At 38.7% G+C, this 17,900-nt stretch overlaps 1 protein-coding gene across 1 annotated transcript in view; it reads right to left on the reverse strand.

The window, feature by feature from the left end:
- Positions 1-17,900, reverse strand: part of ABCA1 (ATP binding cassette subfamily A member 1) — a 161,060-nt gene that overhangs the window by 19,225 nt on the left and 123,935 nt on the right. The window contains exons 29-40 of the mRNA XM_027859777.1: positions 17,477-17,601; positions 15,887-15,985; positions 14,424-14,613; positions 12,907-13,001; positions 11,825-11,857; positions 10,215-10,320; positions 8,554-8,628; positions 7,852-8,021; positions 6,879-7,056; positions 4,692-4,807; positions 4,458-4,602; positions 2,058-2,181 (exon numbers count right to left, since the gene is read on the reverse strand). Of these exons, the coding sequence (XP_027715578.1) occupies positions 2,058-2,181; positions 4,458-4,602; positions 4,692-4,807; positions 6,879-7,056; positions 7,852-8,021; positions 8,554-8,628; positions 10,215-10,320; positions 11,825-11,857; positions 12,907-13,001; positions 14,424-14,613; positions 15,887-15,985; positions 17,477-17,601 (1,456 nt within the window). The remainder of the gene's footprint in view (positions 1-2,057; positions 2,182-4,457; positions 4,603-4,691; positions 4,808-6,878; positions 7,057-7,851; positions 8,022-8,553; positions 8,629-10,214; positions 10,321-11,824; positions 11,858-12,906; positions 13,002-14,423; positions 14,614-15,886; positions 15,986-17,476; positions 17,602-17,900) is intronic.

The raw sequence follows: 17,900 nt of genomic DNA on the forward strand, positions 1-17,900 counted from the left end.
TTCCTTTGCCTATTATGTTCCATGACCTCCAGTTCTTTAATGTTGCAGCTGCTAAGTCCTACGCAATCCTGACTGTGGCTCTCCAATATTTGAACTGTTTCTTTCTGGCCACTTGCAGTATTTTTTCCTTGACCTGATAGTTCTGTGATTTGGCTAAAATGTTCCTTAAGTTTTCATTTTGGGATCTCTTTCAGGAGATGATTAGTGGATTCTTTCAATACCTATTTTGCCCTCTGGTTCCAAGATATCAGGGCAGTTTTCCTTGATACTTTCTTGAAAGATGTTCTGACTTCTCTTCCTGGATCTATTTTCCAGGTCAGTTGTTTTTCCAATGAGGTATTTTACATTTTCTATTTTTTTTTCATTCTTTTGAATTTGTTTGATTGATTCTTGATGTTTCATACAGTCATTAGCCTCCACTTGCCCAATTCTAACTTTTCAGGAGTTGTTTTCCCTCTGTTAGCTTTTGTATCTCCTTTTCCATTTGGCCAACAGTTTAAGCAGTTGTTTTCTTTTTCTAAGCTGCTGATCCTTTTTTCATAATTCTCTTGTAAAACTCTCATTTCTTTTCCCAATTTTTCTTCTACCTCTCTTATATGATTTTCAAACTCCTTTTTGAGCTCTTCCATGAGTTCTTTCTGGACTTGAGACCACTTTCCATTTTTCTTTGGGGTTTTGCCCACAGAAGTTTTGACACTGTTGCCCTCCTTTAAGTTTCTGTCTTGATCTTCCTTGTCACCATAGTAACTTTCTATGGTCAGATTCTTTTTTGTTGTTTTCTGTTCACCTGTTTTGGCCTTTTTCCTTTCTTTTAAATTTGAGCTCTGCTCCTGAGGTGTAAGAGGCACTGTTTTAGGCTTCTTGTGCCAGGGGCTGCAGGCCCTGGCTGTTTACCTGGTGCTGCACTGATGATGCCCTGAGGCCCATGAGGAAACTTCGTGTCTGGTGCTATGCTGAGGGAGTGGCTTGGTGGGTAGCTGGCACTGCTGGCAGCCAGAGGGGTCTGGCAGCTTACCTGGTGCTGAGCTGAGATCCTACTGCTGGTGTCTGGCATGTGCTGAGGCTGGTGGGGCTCCACAGAAACACAGGGCTCTCTGGCTGCTGGCAGCTGCCTATTTGCCCAGGCCTGAGCTGAAGCACGTAGCCGTTCTTGGAACTGGAGTCTGCCCATTCCCCTGGCTATAATGAGGCATGTGGGGAAGCCCTGGTATGGGCATTTGCCTGCTCCACTGTACCAGAGCTCAGGATCTCCCGTTTGCTGTTGGCTTACTGGATGTTTCCTGACCCGGACTATGTTCCCCCTTTTGCCTGAGTGAAACAGACCCTTTTTGCCAATCTTCCAAAATTTCTTGGGCTAAAAGACTGTTTTCACATCTTTTTGCTGGTTCTGCTGTTCCAGGATTTGTTTTAGGGTGCTATTTTATGGTTGTTTGGAGGTGAGTATGGGAGAGTTACTGTGATTTGTGCTTACTCCACCATCTTGACTCCAAGAAGTCCCCCTCTTTGCGAGGCTTTAATTATGAAGCCAGTGAATAAATATGGAGAGATGTAAGAGAATCCACAAAGCCACAATGAATTATCTTTACAGAGCATGTAATAGACAACAAATAGTTTTCTGCGTTAACATTAGTTTTTGATTTGTCTGACTTTAAAGTGTTTCTTCTCTTATTTGTCCTTTCCTGAGGTAGCTTCAAGTCTCAAAAATGAGGGCTTGCCTGCCTTTCTTATAGACTGAACAAGCACACTCAATAGTATCAACACACTGAGCCCAGACAGGATCCAGTATTTTTCTCATTAAAAGGTTTATGCTTTTACACCCAATATGCCACCTCACTTCTGAGTGCTGGATACAGGGTCATGGAGAGGGGACAGGTATAAATGGTATGAACAATCTAGTAAAATTAGGATATCACCTGCTGATGAAGGAAATAAAGCCCAAATACAGGAAATAAAACTTGGATTTGTTGTTCAAAGATGAAGGCAAGAAAGTGGTAATGCCCTAAGGCTACTAATGTTAATATGCAGAAGTGAAGGGTATATCAAGAATATTCACTTACCAAACCTTTCTAGAGCATCAGCCATTGCCTGGTTTTTCACCATGTCAATTAGCCCCCGGCCCAGACAAAAGTGAGGGAATATCAGAAACACAGACTTCAAGATATCATTAATATTGTTGAGCTTCTGTTAAAACAAACATACACACACACACACACACACACAAAAAAAAAAACTGTTATCAGTAGCATTTGGCAGCTATAAAATTGGAATAAAAAGCAGATCTGTTGCCTGAGAGTAGTCGAACGAACTGGAGATGTTTAAGCTAAAGTAAAGATGACTTACAAAAGATGTGATAGCTGTCTTCAAGCATTTGCAGCTTCAAGTATTTGAAGACAGCTATCACCAAAAAGAGAAATTTAATTTGTTCCACTTGGCTCCAGAGGGAAGAACTAGGAGCAATGCAGAGAGACAAATTTCAGCTCAGTATTAGGGAATGTTTGTTCTAACAATTAAGAGTTATCCAAATATAGAATGGACTGCTCTGGGGGTATCAAGTTCCCCTTCACTGGAGGCTCTCAAGTAGAGGTTAGGTGACCACTTGTTTGGGAGATGAAAGTCTTATTCAGGTCCAAGGTGGAGTATGTGACCTTTGAAGTCCCTTCTAAACTTTGAGATTCTATTATATTAATGCAAATCTCCGATTTCAGTTACCAAAAAGCATTAGCAATCATAGTTGATGAAATAAGAAATATCCTTTGGAGAGTTCAGAAGAATGCCTTAGGTAGGACAAAATGCATACAAGTTGGAAATTGTGGACATTTAGCCAGTGGTTTGTGTATATTCTGCTATAATTCCATTCTGATACACATTCCAAGTCCATTTTTGGAGTGACATTCCATTGCATCATCATGGTAGAGAGGGGACCAGGCTTCTCAAAGGCTATGCCAAAGACAGTGTCTACAATAACTGGCATGCTACTTATCCAGAACACAACTGAGAATAAGAAAAAAACAAATGAAAAGCTTCCACGCAGCCAAAATGAACGTGACAAAATGCATGCTCCAAAACTTATTCATTTTACTCACAAGAGAAGTCCTCACTTAGAATCTACTCTTCTACTACACTTAAGTTGAACAAGTTTTGTGTTACAGGACTTCTGGGTAACAAAATCAGAATGGATCAAAGGCAAAAAGAAAGGAACACAGGCAAGAGACAGAAGTAACAACAGATGACTTGTGAACAAGGAAAGACATAGATATGCAAACTACAAAAAGCAGAAACAGTTCAAAAAGGGGCAGCTAGGTAGCGCAGTGGCTACAGCACCAGCCCTGGAGTCAGGAGGACCTGATTTCAAATCCGGCCTCAGACACTTACTGGATGTATGACCCCGGAGAAGTCATTTAATCTCAACTTTCCCAAAAAGAAAAAAAAGAGAGAGAGAGAGAAAAGAAACAGCTCAAAAGTTTAGCAGCCTAGGTAGGACCATTAATATAGTGATAACTAGCCCTACAAACCTCAATGGGCCCAATGATTACCATTGCTACAGAGAAAAATACAATGGCTTATGTCCAAAATGATGACCAGTTATTAAAAAAAAAAGTTAAATGGTGTTCCAATGTACTTTGTCTCTGAAGGCAGGAAATTAGATTTATTTCCATTAAAATAGGCTGAAATGGAAAAGTCTTGATTAAAAGGACTTCTAGCTATCGGGAAAACTTGACCCCCAAGAATAAAGGAAAGAGAATCAGATTGGGAATCAGGAGATGTGGGGGTGACCTCTGCCACGTACTGGGTGTCAAACCATAGGCAAGTTGTTCAACCTCTCTGAGCTTACAGTTTCTTCATCTGTAAAATGGGATGTAATACTACCTGTACCATCTATCAGGGCTATTGGGAGAGAGTGATTTTGAATCAAGTATTATATAACTGTAAGCTCTTATTATTTCCTAAGGAAATTTCACCCAGATAGATGGGATGGTACCTCATAACGTTATCAGCTTTGCTTTAATTCATGATATCAGAGTACATTCTAAAGCAAATATTGGTATCTTTTCAAACACTCAATACTTCTAAGGATACATAATCTCATTAATTTGGTTATTCAAATATCCAAACACATGTTTTAGGTAATAATAATAACAACCACCATTTACCTAGTGGTTTAAATTTTGCAAAGTACTTCACATACACATTATCTCATTTGAGCTTCAACACATCCCTCTGAGGTAAGCACTACAGGCATTATCATCCCATTTTACAGATGAAGATTCTGAGGATCACAGAAGCAAAGTGATTTGACCATGGTCACTCAACTAGTGTCAGAGATGGGACTTGAACCAAGGTCTTCCAGGGTCACCATCTGTTCCACAATGCAACACTTCCTCTATGATAATCACAACAACCCCTCAGGTATCTGCAATCAAAATGGTGGTAACTCCTAAAGGAATTGCAACACTCACATTGTTCGTGAAGAGCTCTAAGACAAAAGTGGCCACACTTCCATTAATCCCAATGAAGAGGTTCACACTAGTGAGGACCACATAAGCTGTGCTGGGGATCTTGAACACAAAGGAGGCTGGGTACATCAGAGGGGTTATTGACCACCTGGTAAGGCACAAAACACGATAAGATTAAGCATTATGTCTTGTTTCAGTTACTCTTCATTCTTCAAACTCTAGACCTAAAATTCCTACCCATAAAGTAAGAGAAGCAGAGCCAGCACAGGCAGGTTGGTGGAAGACACATAGGACTTTTGTTGGAAGCAGATGAAAATGATGATGACCAACGTAGCAGGTACCACATAGTTGCACTGAAAGGAAAAAAAAAGATAAAATAAGAGTTCATCCTTAGCTCTACAACTATATCCAAACCTTCTCTCTCTGATGATAATAAAGGGGAACTAAACATATCTGAGAATAACTGGAGATGAATGGTATTAATAGAGGTATTAGGCAATAAATTCTGACAAGTACTTTACCCTTGGACGATCTCATAAATTTCATGTCGTTTCTATCTTTCTAACATTTTTTTCCTAAATGTTACACTGCATATACCTACTGAAGGATGAGTTTTAAGTTTCAAGACCTTCCTTTTAATTGGCAGAAAATAAATTATTATTATTGATATTAGCAACAATAAGTTGTCATTTGACCATGGTTAATAATAATAATTTTCTGTTTTAATGAATTCTCTTAGGAATTAGGGAAGCATATAAATTCTTGAAGTCTGACTACTAAGACATGGAAGGGTCTACACTGTTTTGTGTTGTACTCACATCTATACCCATACCTATGAATTCACAAATCTTCTAAAGTAATAATATAATGCCACATTACAGTTAACGTAATTATAAAAATAGCAATACCCTTACATTTAATTTACACAGCACCTTATCCTTTACAATTTCACATTCATTATTTAATTTTATGTTCCCAGGAACACGATGAGGTAGGTAGGGCAGATATTATTATTCTCATTTTCTAGATGTAGAAACTGAGGCTCAGATAGGGGACCTAAATTACTCAAGGTAACTTAATTATCAGATATGTGAGCCAAGGCTCGAATCGAGATCTTCTAAATCCCAGAATAAATGTGTTTCTTAATGATATTGTGTTCTCTGTAAAATGAGCCTATTAAAAAGTGCCCATAAAACTAGCAGCAGAATTATATCACTGTGAAAAGGTCAATTTCAAAATCTGTGTCTTGAATGTGTTCAGACGTTGAAATTGAAAAATTTTAACTTAATGATGGTTAGAACCTATTTACTTAGGTTGGGAAAAATTGAAAGATGGTTGAATAAATGAATCGATGTTGAACTTGTAGTAAATATCATATGTCTGTGATATTTTATGATTTATGGTATTTGTAATATGGTAAGTCTTTGGGGCCTGTAATATTTGATATTTTGATGAGAAACTTGGATAAAGTCATGGAAGACATACTTTACAAATCTGAAGCTAACACAAGGCTGGGAGGAATATCTACTACATGAGGTGAAATGCAAAAATTTCAAGATACAAAAAAAAAATCGCAACAGGTAGGAATAATGGACTTGACTAAAAGGGAAATTCGACAGGGATAAAGAGTCCTGCATGTAAGTTCTGAAAATCAACTGCAAAAGTACAAAATGGGGGTAATATGAACAGACAACAACATACTTGAAAAAAACTGGAAGTGTGGATCTCAAGCCCAATATAAGCCAACTACGTAACCCAGCTAATGCAATTTGGCTGCATTAACAGAAATATAACGTGGAGATCTTTTTTTAAAGTTTTATAGGCATGTTTCATTTTCACAATACGAATACTAACTTACTCCCCCCCCATGCCATTGGAAGTCTCTTGCAACACAAAATAAAAAATTTAAACAAAACTATAATACAGAGACCTCACCTAAAAGTGCATGCAATATTCCACATCTGTAGCACCCTCCAACCTATTTTAAAATTTTGTAATGAACAGAACTCTATTTTCTCTCCCCCACTTCTGGCCATTCCATTGACGAAAAAAAAAATTCCTTGTATCAAATACACATAGCTAGATAAGAACTCAGAGATCAAGTCCAACTACTCCACTTTACAAAGAAGGATACTAAGGCACAAGAAAGATGTGGAGTTGGAGGAGGTACAGTGAAGTAACTTGCCCAAGGTCCTATGATTAAACTTACTAAGCTTAGGTTTTTTTTGACTCCAAATCAAGGCTCTTAGCATAACATCATATATTCAGTGATAATTTAACATGATGAAACAGAGTAAGAGACTATGCAGTTGCTTTATTTTCCTTCTGGGCATTTCTTTTTAATCTTATTATTTTCCTACAATATTGATTCCTGCCATGCACTGTGGAGTACCCCAAATGAGCGATTTCACACCATGCTCTTACCATATCCCAGACAAAGTTAGAAAGCCAGTAGATGACAGGTTTTACACCACTGATGAACTGTAGATGTTTAGCTTTGCTGACACGCTCTTGGATCAAGAAGATGACGAAGCTGGCTGGGACGAAGGACATTGCAAAGATCACACAGATGGAGACAAGGACATCTACTGAAGTAGTCATCCTGAAAAAAACATTTCAAAGGATCCATCAGACTAGGAAGAGATTCAATTGGGTGTTTGAAATCATAAATTAAACCATGTAACCCAATAATACTTTGGAAATTATTCTCAAAATCATCGGGCTCTTTGAATACCAACTAAATTAAAATTTGAAAAATTATTAAAATACCTACTATATGTGCCATAGCACTGTGCTAAGTTATAGGGACATAAAAATTTTAATTGGCATAATCCCTGCGCCCTTAAGGATTCTACCATATGGGAGAGGTCCCAGCCTTATTTCAAACAACAGTCTACCATGGACTCTGTACTCTGGTCAAACTAGACTACTACTCACATTCCTTGTCCATATCCCGTGATTTTTTTTTTTTTTTTTGCTGTATCTATGCTTTTGTCCTCCCTCTTTATTACACTCATATGGCTCTTTCCATACTTCCTCAAAATCCTCACACCTGTTGAAATCCTATCCATCCTTCAAGACCTAGCTCAAATGCCTCTCCCTCATCCCTCAATTTGAAAATGATCTTTCCCTCTCACACCTCATGAAGCACTCATTCTCTCTTCCTCTCTCTCATCACATTCTACTTTGTATTAGAATCACTTTCACATGTCAAATACTCTCCCAGAGCTGTAAACTCCATGATGGCCAGGACTATGAATTAATTATTTATCTTTCTATCTTCCCCCAGAGGTTATGATAGTGCCTCCACTTAGTAAGTATTTGATAAATATGGGACAAATTAAATGGGTGAATGAAGCCCGCCTCCCCAATACTCTCTTCCATCCCCAAAGCTTACAAAGCCACTTCAGAGAGTTGCTGCTTGGTCAGATTCAGAGGGTGATTAAAAGCAGTAATGCCATAGCTGCTGGGATTCTCTCCCTTGGGTAAGTTGGCTCTGAGGATGGCATTATTGATGACATTCAGGAAGGAGCCAATGGCATGCCAACCTTTGTTATTGAACCACACCTAAAAGACAAAAATGCCGACTTTGAACTAACTTCTTTCAAGCAACCCACTCCCAGAATTGGACATTTATACCCAATTTCCATATAAAAATCATAAAAAAATGTATTACAAACAGCTATCATGCAGGGGAAGGGAGGAAAGGGAAGAAGCATTTAGTAGGCATCTATGACTGCCAGGTCTTGTTGCTAGGTGCTTTTACAAATACTATCTCATTTGATCCTCACAACAAATATGGGAAGTAGGTGCTATTATTCTCTCTATAGTTGAGGAAACCAAAGCAGCAGAGGTTAACTGACTTGCCCAGGTTCATACAGCTAGTAAGTGTCTGAGGCTAGATTTGAACTCAGGTCTTCCTGATACCAAACCTACCACTTTAGCCACCATGACACCTACTTGCCTACAAGGTGGAGTCACAAATCTGTCCTTTCCTCTTAAGAACAGCCTTACTCAACCTCATTATCTGAGGGAGGGTAATATTTGGCCTAGAGTTCTCATGAGGCTAGCAGGTATCATGGCCATGTTGGGGATTTACCTTGACATTATTTTTGGTGTCCAGTCCTGTCATGAAGCCTCCTAAGCTGTTGAGAAATCGATCTGCAGAACTGCCCTATGAATGGCAAAGAACAAACACAAAACCAAATGTTACATTTCATAATGGCATGGAATGTTTTACCTTCATAAAGAGTAAATAGGCAGCTATCTGTAAGTGTTATTTTATATTATTTTCTTTTTCGTCTAGATTTAATTTTACCAGTCTAAAGAACTTCTGATGTGAGATTTCCCTCTGCTAATGGAGATAGATCACTTATCTATAATTTATAGTGTTAAGGGAGTTGTCTGGGAAACCAAGATGTTAATGGTCACATGGCTAGTATGTGTCCTAGGCGAGACTTGACCCCTTGACTTCTGAACTCCAAGGCCTGCCTTGTCTCCACTACTCCACACTGCCCTGAGACTGCAGAAGACTGCCCTCCCAACCCCCATCTCCCCAAAAACACTTTAAAGATTTGCCTAGATTGACTTAATTCTCTTCATTAACCTGAAAACTATGGAAAATACACAAACTTATGAAGGGGAATACACATGCAACAGCCTTGTGCACTTTAAAATACTGCACCTTGTTTTGGTAACTGAACACATTTGGAGTAGGCTGGCTGGTGTTGACAGCTACCATGGCTCTATGAGTGCCACCATTCCTGAAGGGCACCAGTGGCACAAGCCAATGCTAGGGTTCAGAAGGCACTAATTGGGAGGTCAGGCAGCCCTGAAGTTAACCTTCGATTGCTCCATTCTCGGGTTTTACATGCACGTTTGAGTGTGAACCTATGCTTTATACCAAATCAAGGACAAAAGCCAACTGAAAAAGAAAATAATCACATTTTCTTCATAGTTGGCCACTGTTTTAGGAATGGCTTTTTAAAATACAGTTTGCCTTTTTTCCCCCTACTGGGCAGATTCATATAATCGGATTATCTGGGAAATTAATCACCAACTATTTTTGACAGAGGTTCAAGGACTTTTGATTTAAATCAAGAGATTCTCCTTTGGCCTCAATATAGGAAACTGCTGGTCCACTTGGATAGGTGCTGAGAGGTAAAGGCAAGACACAGGTTAGAGTGAAGCAAAGCTCAGCACTTTATTTGGCTTGATAAAGACTCTGCCTCTAACCAGGGACCTAGCACTCCCGGCTGGCCAGGAAAGAAGATAACTTCTTTCTCTGGGCTGATACAGTCCCAAACTCTTTTCCTGCTCTCTTTCCCCCCTCCCACTCTTGGTGTTAACTCGCAAATGCCCAAACTATTCTGATTTGTTTATGATGTTATTTTATTATCAGTGTCTCTCCAGCCTTAGATACTGGGTCTATAGAGCTTGTTCCAATCTCATGTTTTCCTGCCTAGGAACAAAGGGTGAAAGATGGGGCAGGATAGGGGAGGAGCCATGTGAGGCAGTTTGAAGCCAGCTGGCACCAATCCACAATCTTGGGGGGGGGGGGATTTGGTTAATGTCCATCTAGGCAATTGGCAGAGAGATTTATTCGTCTCAATGACCATATCTGGCATGTTTCCTCACAATGAATGACAATGTTACCCAGTTATCACCTCTGTCTATAACATGACTTGCCAATGCATATGCCAATACACAGCATTAGACATTTTCCAGGCATGATTTGGGACATGCCATAGTATGCCATACCTTGGTCAGCTGAAAGAGTTTCTTCACTTGGTTGATGGCAACATTAATTTCATTGTTCTGAGGTAATCCACGCACATTACTGGTACCCAATGAAAAGCCACCATATCTTGAAAAAAAAAATCAGACAGTTCTTTAAAGATGGCCTAAACAGTTGCAATGTGTTCCTCACTCCCAAACAGTCTTCATAATTTATGTTTAAATTTGGGATTGCTTCCTCCTCAAAGTAATCCAAAACCAGAATTGTAATGCAATCTGCAAGTTAGGCTCACTCTAAATTATATCTCCTCTCAGTTTACTTTATGAAGCTTTTATGGGTGAGGGTGGGAATTAGAGAAATTCAGAGAATTCAGGTAAACATGTAACTCCAGAATTAGAATCCTGAGGTATAAGGAGAAAATGGGAAAATGTATTCCCTTGCCCCTAAGGGCCAAGTGGTCTGCCTTTAGGGACCTGAGCAAGCCTGGAAGTTGGCAGGCTGGGATGCATTCTATTCTACATTAGTCTTGGAGTTAGAGATAGGCCTTTGGCTCATGCCTAGTAACATGGATCCCAAAGACACTCCAAGAGTTTGTCTACTCAGTACAGGTGTGTAGGAATAAACTCACCAGTGCTCAGGGAAGAAATGGGAAGGAGGCTAGTGAGAAGGATCCTGGCACCATGTCTCCTATCTGCAGTGCCAATTTTTCCACCCACTTCTGAATCAGTTCAAAGCATGCCAAAAAGCCCTCCCCACTGTCCCTTTTTATTTTTTCTTGGCCTCTTCCCTTCTCTACCTTCTCCTTCAAAGCTCAGAATGGCCAAAGCTTATTACAGCTTTTTCCCCACCTAAGAACATCCTGGACCTGAAGCTCAAAAGTGACCCTGAACTCTTCTTTGAGCATCTTGGAACCTTGTGCAATCACTGCTAACTCTGACCCTCAACTCTCAAATCCCTTGGGACTGTGACAACTCATCTGGCCTCTGGGGGTAAAATACAACTAGACTTAGTTGACGACTTAACACCTCACAACACCATCTTTCCTGCCAAACCTGAAGTCAAAAGTTTGTAAGGTCTATATATAAACTCACTGGGGTTGCAGGAGAAAGGGAGATAACTTTATATTTGAGATGTACAGTCAGAGCTGGCCAGGCACTCCAAACTTTATGCTCTTTGCAGACCTTTAGATTAAAGGTATCAAATATGTGGCTCCTGGCCACATGAAGTCCACAACACTCCTGATTTAATTAATGCCCAACCAGATTAAATTGTACTTGGAAAACATTTTACAAAATAAATTAAAATACAAGAAAACATAAGACAATATTACATCAATACGTGGCCACAGAAAACCTTATACACATTGATGAGTGGCCTCTATTTCTCTTTGAGTTTGACATTCCTGCTCTAGAGTATGCATCTATGGTTTAATTTCACATAATAAGAGGAATTCACATTGTTCGTTCATCCCACGTCCCTCACACTTTCTGCTTTCCCCATGTAGTTCTCAATCAGGTGTAAAATTCCAAACGAATGAATGCAAGCCAAAAGACATTTCACCTCTCCCAACATGAGGCTGAGGAATCAAAAAAAAAAAAAACCAATGACAAAGCAAAAAAAGTCACAGACTTACCTAAATTCATTTACCCAGATCTTGTTCTTCAAGCTGCAAAAAACAAAAGAAACAAAAATAATTTCAAAGACTCTGACACTGTTCCTGCCAGTGAGAAGTGAGTAAATTGAATAGCAGAATACTAACCAAAGAGGAGAGAAGATGGAAGGGGAAGGGAAAAAGAAAACTTAGGGGATAAGAAAGCAGCAAGAGGAGGGAATGGAAGTCAATAATCATAATGTCATTCTTTTTTGTTAAGCTTACAAACTGTGTCCTTTGTTATATGATTAATGTACCAAATTAATCTATAATGCCTGGACATTTTTATTTTACAAAGACAGTACTTACAATAGTCCTAATCATGTGATTTAAAAAGACTGCTTTTTTTCCCTGCAAAAGAATGTTGAATTTGCAAACAGCTACTTCAGAAATGCATGAGGATGCTGAAAATCTAAATCTCTATCTCTTTCTGACCTCTCAGTCATTTGAGCTTTCAGCTCTTAATTACAGTTACTTGAAAAAAAAAAAACAACTAAAAAGCACTCCCTAGAAAGGTAATGTGGGATCTCAAGACCTATATTCAAAATCTGGTTCTTCCACTTAGTAGATGCATGGCCTTGGGGCAAGTCACAATACCCGTACCAGGGGTGGGCAACCTGGGGCCTTAGGCCTGGAGGCCACATGTGGCCTTCGAGGTTCTTGGGTAGGACCTTTTGACTGAGTTTTATAAAACAAATTCTTTTATTAAGGAGATTTGTTCTACGAAGTTTGGATTCAGTCAAAGGGCCGCACTTGAGAACCTAAAGGGACACATGTGGCCCTCAAGGCTGCAGGTTCCCCATCCCTGAATTATATAGCTCATGGTATTGCTATGAAGGCCAAATAGGGCAATGCATGTAAACTGATATAGAAATGTGAGCAATTAATTGAAAACACATCACTGCATATCATCTAACTGACTTTGGGATCACATCTTAACAAGTTATCAAGCATACCACCATACAGCAAATGTGGTTTTCCTCCCCTCTCCACTCTATTCTATGAGAAAAGGTTTCTCTTAATAATTTCTAATAAGTAAGGAACATAAATTATAAAACAAGCACCTTTTTGCTATGATCTGGACATAGGTCTTCACCAGATAGTCTGATATGTTTCTTCCAGTCAAGTTCTGAAGGATGTCAGATGTATTTTGTTTTCTCTGTCAGATCAAATACAATCATCTTTACTGTTCAGTAATAACAATTAGTTGAAACTGAACACTATATCATGAAAATGGACACATTACTGAAGAATACAGTTATGAGATTTGGGGACTTCTTGTAATTATACAGCAAGGGTCAAAGGAGATTGCCATTGCAGCAGCGCATTCAGGCCGATAATCAAGTCAGTCAGTAGCCAAAAGCATTTATTAAGCACCTACTACATGCCAGGGACTCTACTAAGCAATGAGGATTCAAAGGCAAAAGACCTTTCCCCATGTAGTTCTCAATCAGGTGTAAAATCTCAAACAAATGAATGCAAGCCAAAAGACATTTCATCGCTCCCATCATGAGGCTGAGGAATCAAAGAAAAACCATGGGGACTAGTAGGGACACTGCATGTAAATAACTATGAATGTACAAGTTAACTTGAGGATAATTAATAGAGGGAAGGCACCATAAAATGGGGTCTACTGCTCCATTTTGTCCACCCTATTCATTTATTTACTTATTTGGCTAGGCAATTGGGTTAAGTGACTTGCCCAGGGTCACACAGCTTGTAAGTGTCAAGTGTCTGAGGCCAGATTTGAACTCAGGTCCTCTTGACTCCAGGGCCAGTGCTCTATTTACTGCGCCATCTAGCTGCCCCCACTTTATTTAGCTATGAACTACCCCCTAGCCTTTAAACTCAATAGGTTATGCTACAAGTGGCAGAAAGGAAATGGTTTCCCAGTAATTATTTTGTGCAAATAAACAAGGGATGACAGGTCAGAAATATGTGAGAGGATTTGTTCATGCCTCATAGTTTACATACTGAGTTCCCATTAACACAGAGATTGTTTCTTAACATACAAAGCAATAGCAACCATGATTTCTTTTCTAAAGATTCAAGAACTGTTCCTAGTTATTCTGCTTGAGTTTAGCAAACTCACAATGGGCAGAGTGAAGGCAGTGATAAAATCTATCAGATCCTCCTTGCAGATAACTCACTTCCCAAGGTAAATTGCTTTCAGATACACACAACATATTCAAGACCAAAAGGCCCTCACTTCATCAAGAGAGTGTGATACAATCTACCTTCTAAAGAGATGTTAATAGCTGGCTTCGGTTTAGAAGCAGAAACATTATGCTCAAAGGGATGTTTCTTAAATGTTTAATGTAGATTTTTGTAAACTATAGATTGAGAGGAAAACACTAAGACACAGATACAGTTGTACCACACAAGAAAAAAATGATACTACCTTTAAAACACCTACATATTTTCACAGCATTAAAATAATTCACCTTGACTGCGATCACAAAAGTAACTACCTGGAAAAAATTTCCTTGATATAATCTTATCCTTTCCCGCTTAACAAACACTAACAAGTGTGCCATACCTATTGTTTTATTATAGGCTGATAATGAAGAAATAAACTGACCTGAGGAGGAGGCAATCCGCCGGCGCCAGCAGGGCACACAGGAAGCATTTTCTTTATCCTGTCATTACTGCACTCACAGGAAGGCGAAGGGCTCTCCATTGACCAGTTCCCTTTCTGGAACATGTCCATCACAGACTCAGGGACAGAAGCTGTAGTCCATTTATCCTCACCTACCTCACACGGCATATCCCTGAAGAAAGAGAAAAATTCAATCTAAAGGCATGTGGAAGAAATCTGAATTTTCCAGGAGTCTTTAACTGTCGACTCCTCTTCTTATCCTTTACTAACTTGGGTTTTCAAAATAGAAATAATAAGAACCTAAGGAAAATTGCCAAACACCCTAGATTTGGAGATAATAGATAAGCAAGGAAGTAATAAGAGGGAACATGGTAGCCTTCAATGAATTCAAAGTCACCAGGCCCAGGCAAATGACATCTCAGGCAACTGGAAGAAATGGTAGTTGTAACTGCTGAGCTACTGCTGGTGATTTTTGAAAAAATATGGAAAATATGAGAAGTGACATAGGTTGGATATAAAGAAACATACTCATTTTCAAAAAGTGAACAAGATAACCTCAGAGTCAGAAAGACCCAAAGTCAAAGTCTCACCTCTGACTCAAACTGACTATGTGACCCTGGGGAGGTCACTTAACCTCTCGGTGTCCTAGGCAACTCTCTCTGATTAAAAGATGCATCGCAGGTGGCATTCTGCATTGATTGCGGGAACACCCTCATAAGGACTACCCTATACCAAAAAAAAATTTTTTCCCTTCATTTAGACTTTGGCTTCCTTCAAATTTTTTCCAATACAGAGGCTGACAGTTCTTATCAAGAGAATAAACTGAGAAAAATTTGCCTGAATTAAGTATTAGCCACATTCCAGGTATGAAAGAAGAGAAACTGGTGTGAACAGGGTATTTACACAACTGAACAAAACTGATTGGAAAATTATGTTCTCAGATATAAGGACAGAACACTTCTATTAACTTCAGTGATTAGTTTTATATATTTAAAGCCTGAAAAACAGTCATCAGAAGCAACTAAGATTTGGTGCAGCTGAGTGGTACAGAGGACAGAGCACTGGACGTGGAGTCAGGAAGACCTGAGTTCATATTAACTTGTACCTTACAACCAATAAAAAGATGGCACTATATTTAGAAATTGGGGAAAATTCTTCTGATCATGGAATACAGAGGAAGATTGTCAATTAAATGCAAAAGAGGGTGGAAACAATAAACATAATTACAATATTTCCATAATTCTATGCTTCTCAGTAATTCAGAATTCTTATACCTATTACTTTGAAAAGTAGACAAGTTATTTTAGCTATGAATTTTTTTAAGTATTAAGAATATATGACGAATATGATGTGATCCATCTGGTGGGCAATGGATCATCATGAAAACCATAGGTTACAGGAATCTAATTAACCCTAGACACTGTTATTGCAAAAATGGTACTTACGGAATTGACTGTCCTTCCATACAACGGGTACCAAAACCAGGGCTCTTGGTCAGAGCATCCAAGAGTTTTTGAGTCCCTGCATCTTCCGGAGCATCATTGCTACAGATATACCAGAAATAAGCTAATTAAGGAACTGCTAAAATAATCCATACTACTTAAAACCTCAAATCAACTCAACATATAGGAAAACATCAATGAGTGTTAGCAAAAGAGGATAGATGGAGTTTTCCAAATAAAAACTGAATTCAGGTATGTTTCTCTTAACGATTAAATGTCAAAATAGAAATAAAAATCCAATTGACCAAAGTGTTATTTTTCCAGAACTTGTATCCTACACTGGAAAGTAGTACCAAATTTCTGTCAAGTTTTGAAATTTATGGAATTTTTAAAAGGGCTACTTAAGAATTAGTATTTTAATACTGGCTATCTGAAGTGACTCCATCAAATTGTACATTGGAGTTATTTTCCTGTCCATGGACATTCAGTTTTTTCCCTTCCCCAGGAAACAGATGGCAAGTTTGATTGACTCAGTGTCTGTGAAGAGATTTTATAAGCAACAGAGAGTACTGGGGATATATAAAAATGTATGTTGGTCACATCAGAACAAAGGATGTGGTCCTCTGACAATAACCAAAAACACTATCTTTGCCTTCAGATAGAGATTTGAAAATTGGCCAAAAAAGAAAAAAAAAGGAAAGAAAAGAAAGAAAAAGTATATGAACTGAAGCCAAAATGTGGTTAAGAAATTTAAGGCATATAATAGGAAAAAAGTTTTAACAGATTTGTTGGGTTTTAACACTCCTTTTAACCTGGCTCTTCCACACACTTGTTCCATCTGCATAGGTAATATTGTTTTCTTACTAGAGAGTTGATCTTTTTCTTTTCTTTTAAGTGGTAGGCTGTTAGTAGACATTTTGCCTAAAGACCAAATACTAGCTAATGTCCACAATAAGGAATAACAATTAGGAAATTCATGAGTGTAGCTACTACATTTCTAGTATGACAAATAGTTTTATTATGTTAAGAAATTAAGAAGCGGCCTTGACTGCCACCATCAGAACCCTTTCCAACAGTTTCAGCTACAAAGGGCATTTGTTTATTTATTCTAACTTGTAGCATGTTTCCACTGTGCAAATAAACTGTAAGCACTTTAAGGGCAGGAATCATGTTATTTTTATTTTTGTATATTCAAGAGTTTTTTACAGTTCTTTACACACAGTAAAAATGTTTGTTAAATTGAACAATGAGTCTGACATAAAAGTTGAGCGTCAATTATGAAAATTTAATCACATTCTCATTTAGATGTGGACTTTAAGCAAGGCATAGTATCCTACATAAAAAACAAAAACAAAAACAAAAAACCCTAATCCTGACATGATAAGTGTACTTGGAAATAATTTGGATTTGCTAATTGTTCTTCTCTGCTCTAAACTAACAGTTGCAATGGTCCACTTTCAGCCAGATGAGATGAGACAAAGTAAGGCAGGATAGGATACATTTCACTTTGTAACCTCATTCACCACTCTGGGCCCTTAGTACCGCTTTTCTATTTTCTTTGGTTTTCCATTCTCTGGAGCAAGGGGCACATACCTGACAAATGTATATTGTTCATTGTACATCCATGGCTGCAGTTCCAGGCTGGGGTACTTGCCAAAAGGAGGAACAATCAGACTGAACACAAGGGCAATGCAGACAAACACTGCTGGCAGAACGATCTGAAACCATTAGGTAAGGAAAAGGAAGAAAGCCGATATTAATAGGAAAGGCCCTATGGATATTTTTTCCTTCCTACTTTGGCTAATTTTCTCTGCAAGAGGCAAGATGGTGTAAATTGTTATGGTGTGCTAGTAGTAGGCTGACTCTGGTTGTCTCTTACAAACCTCCCCCAATAAGCCCACAGCTAATCATCAACTTCTAGAAAACTCAGGCTTCCAGCTTGTATGGGTCATAGATCACATAAATCTAGGAATCTCTCATTCTTTGTGAGGGATTTACTTAGCCAGCCTCCCAGACC

The sequence above is a fragment of the Vombatus ursinus genome, unplaced genomic scaffold, assembly GCF_900497805.2.
Source record: "Vombatus ursinus unplaced genomic scaffold, bare-nosed wombat genome assembly UNPS02014171.1, whole genome shotgun sequence".
NCBI classification, from domain to species: domain Eukaryota; kingdom Metazoa; phylum Chordata; class Mammalia; order Diprotodontia; family Vombatidae; genus Vombatus; species Vombatus ursinus.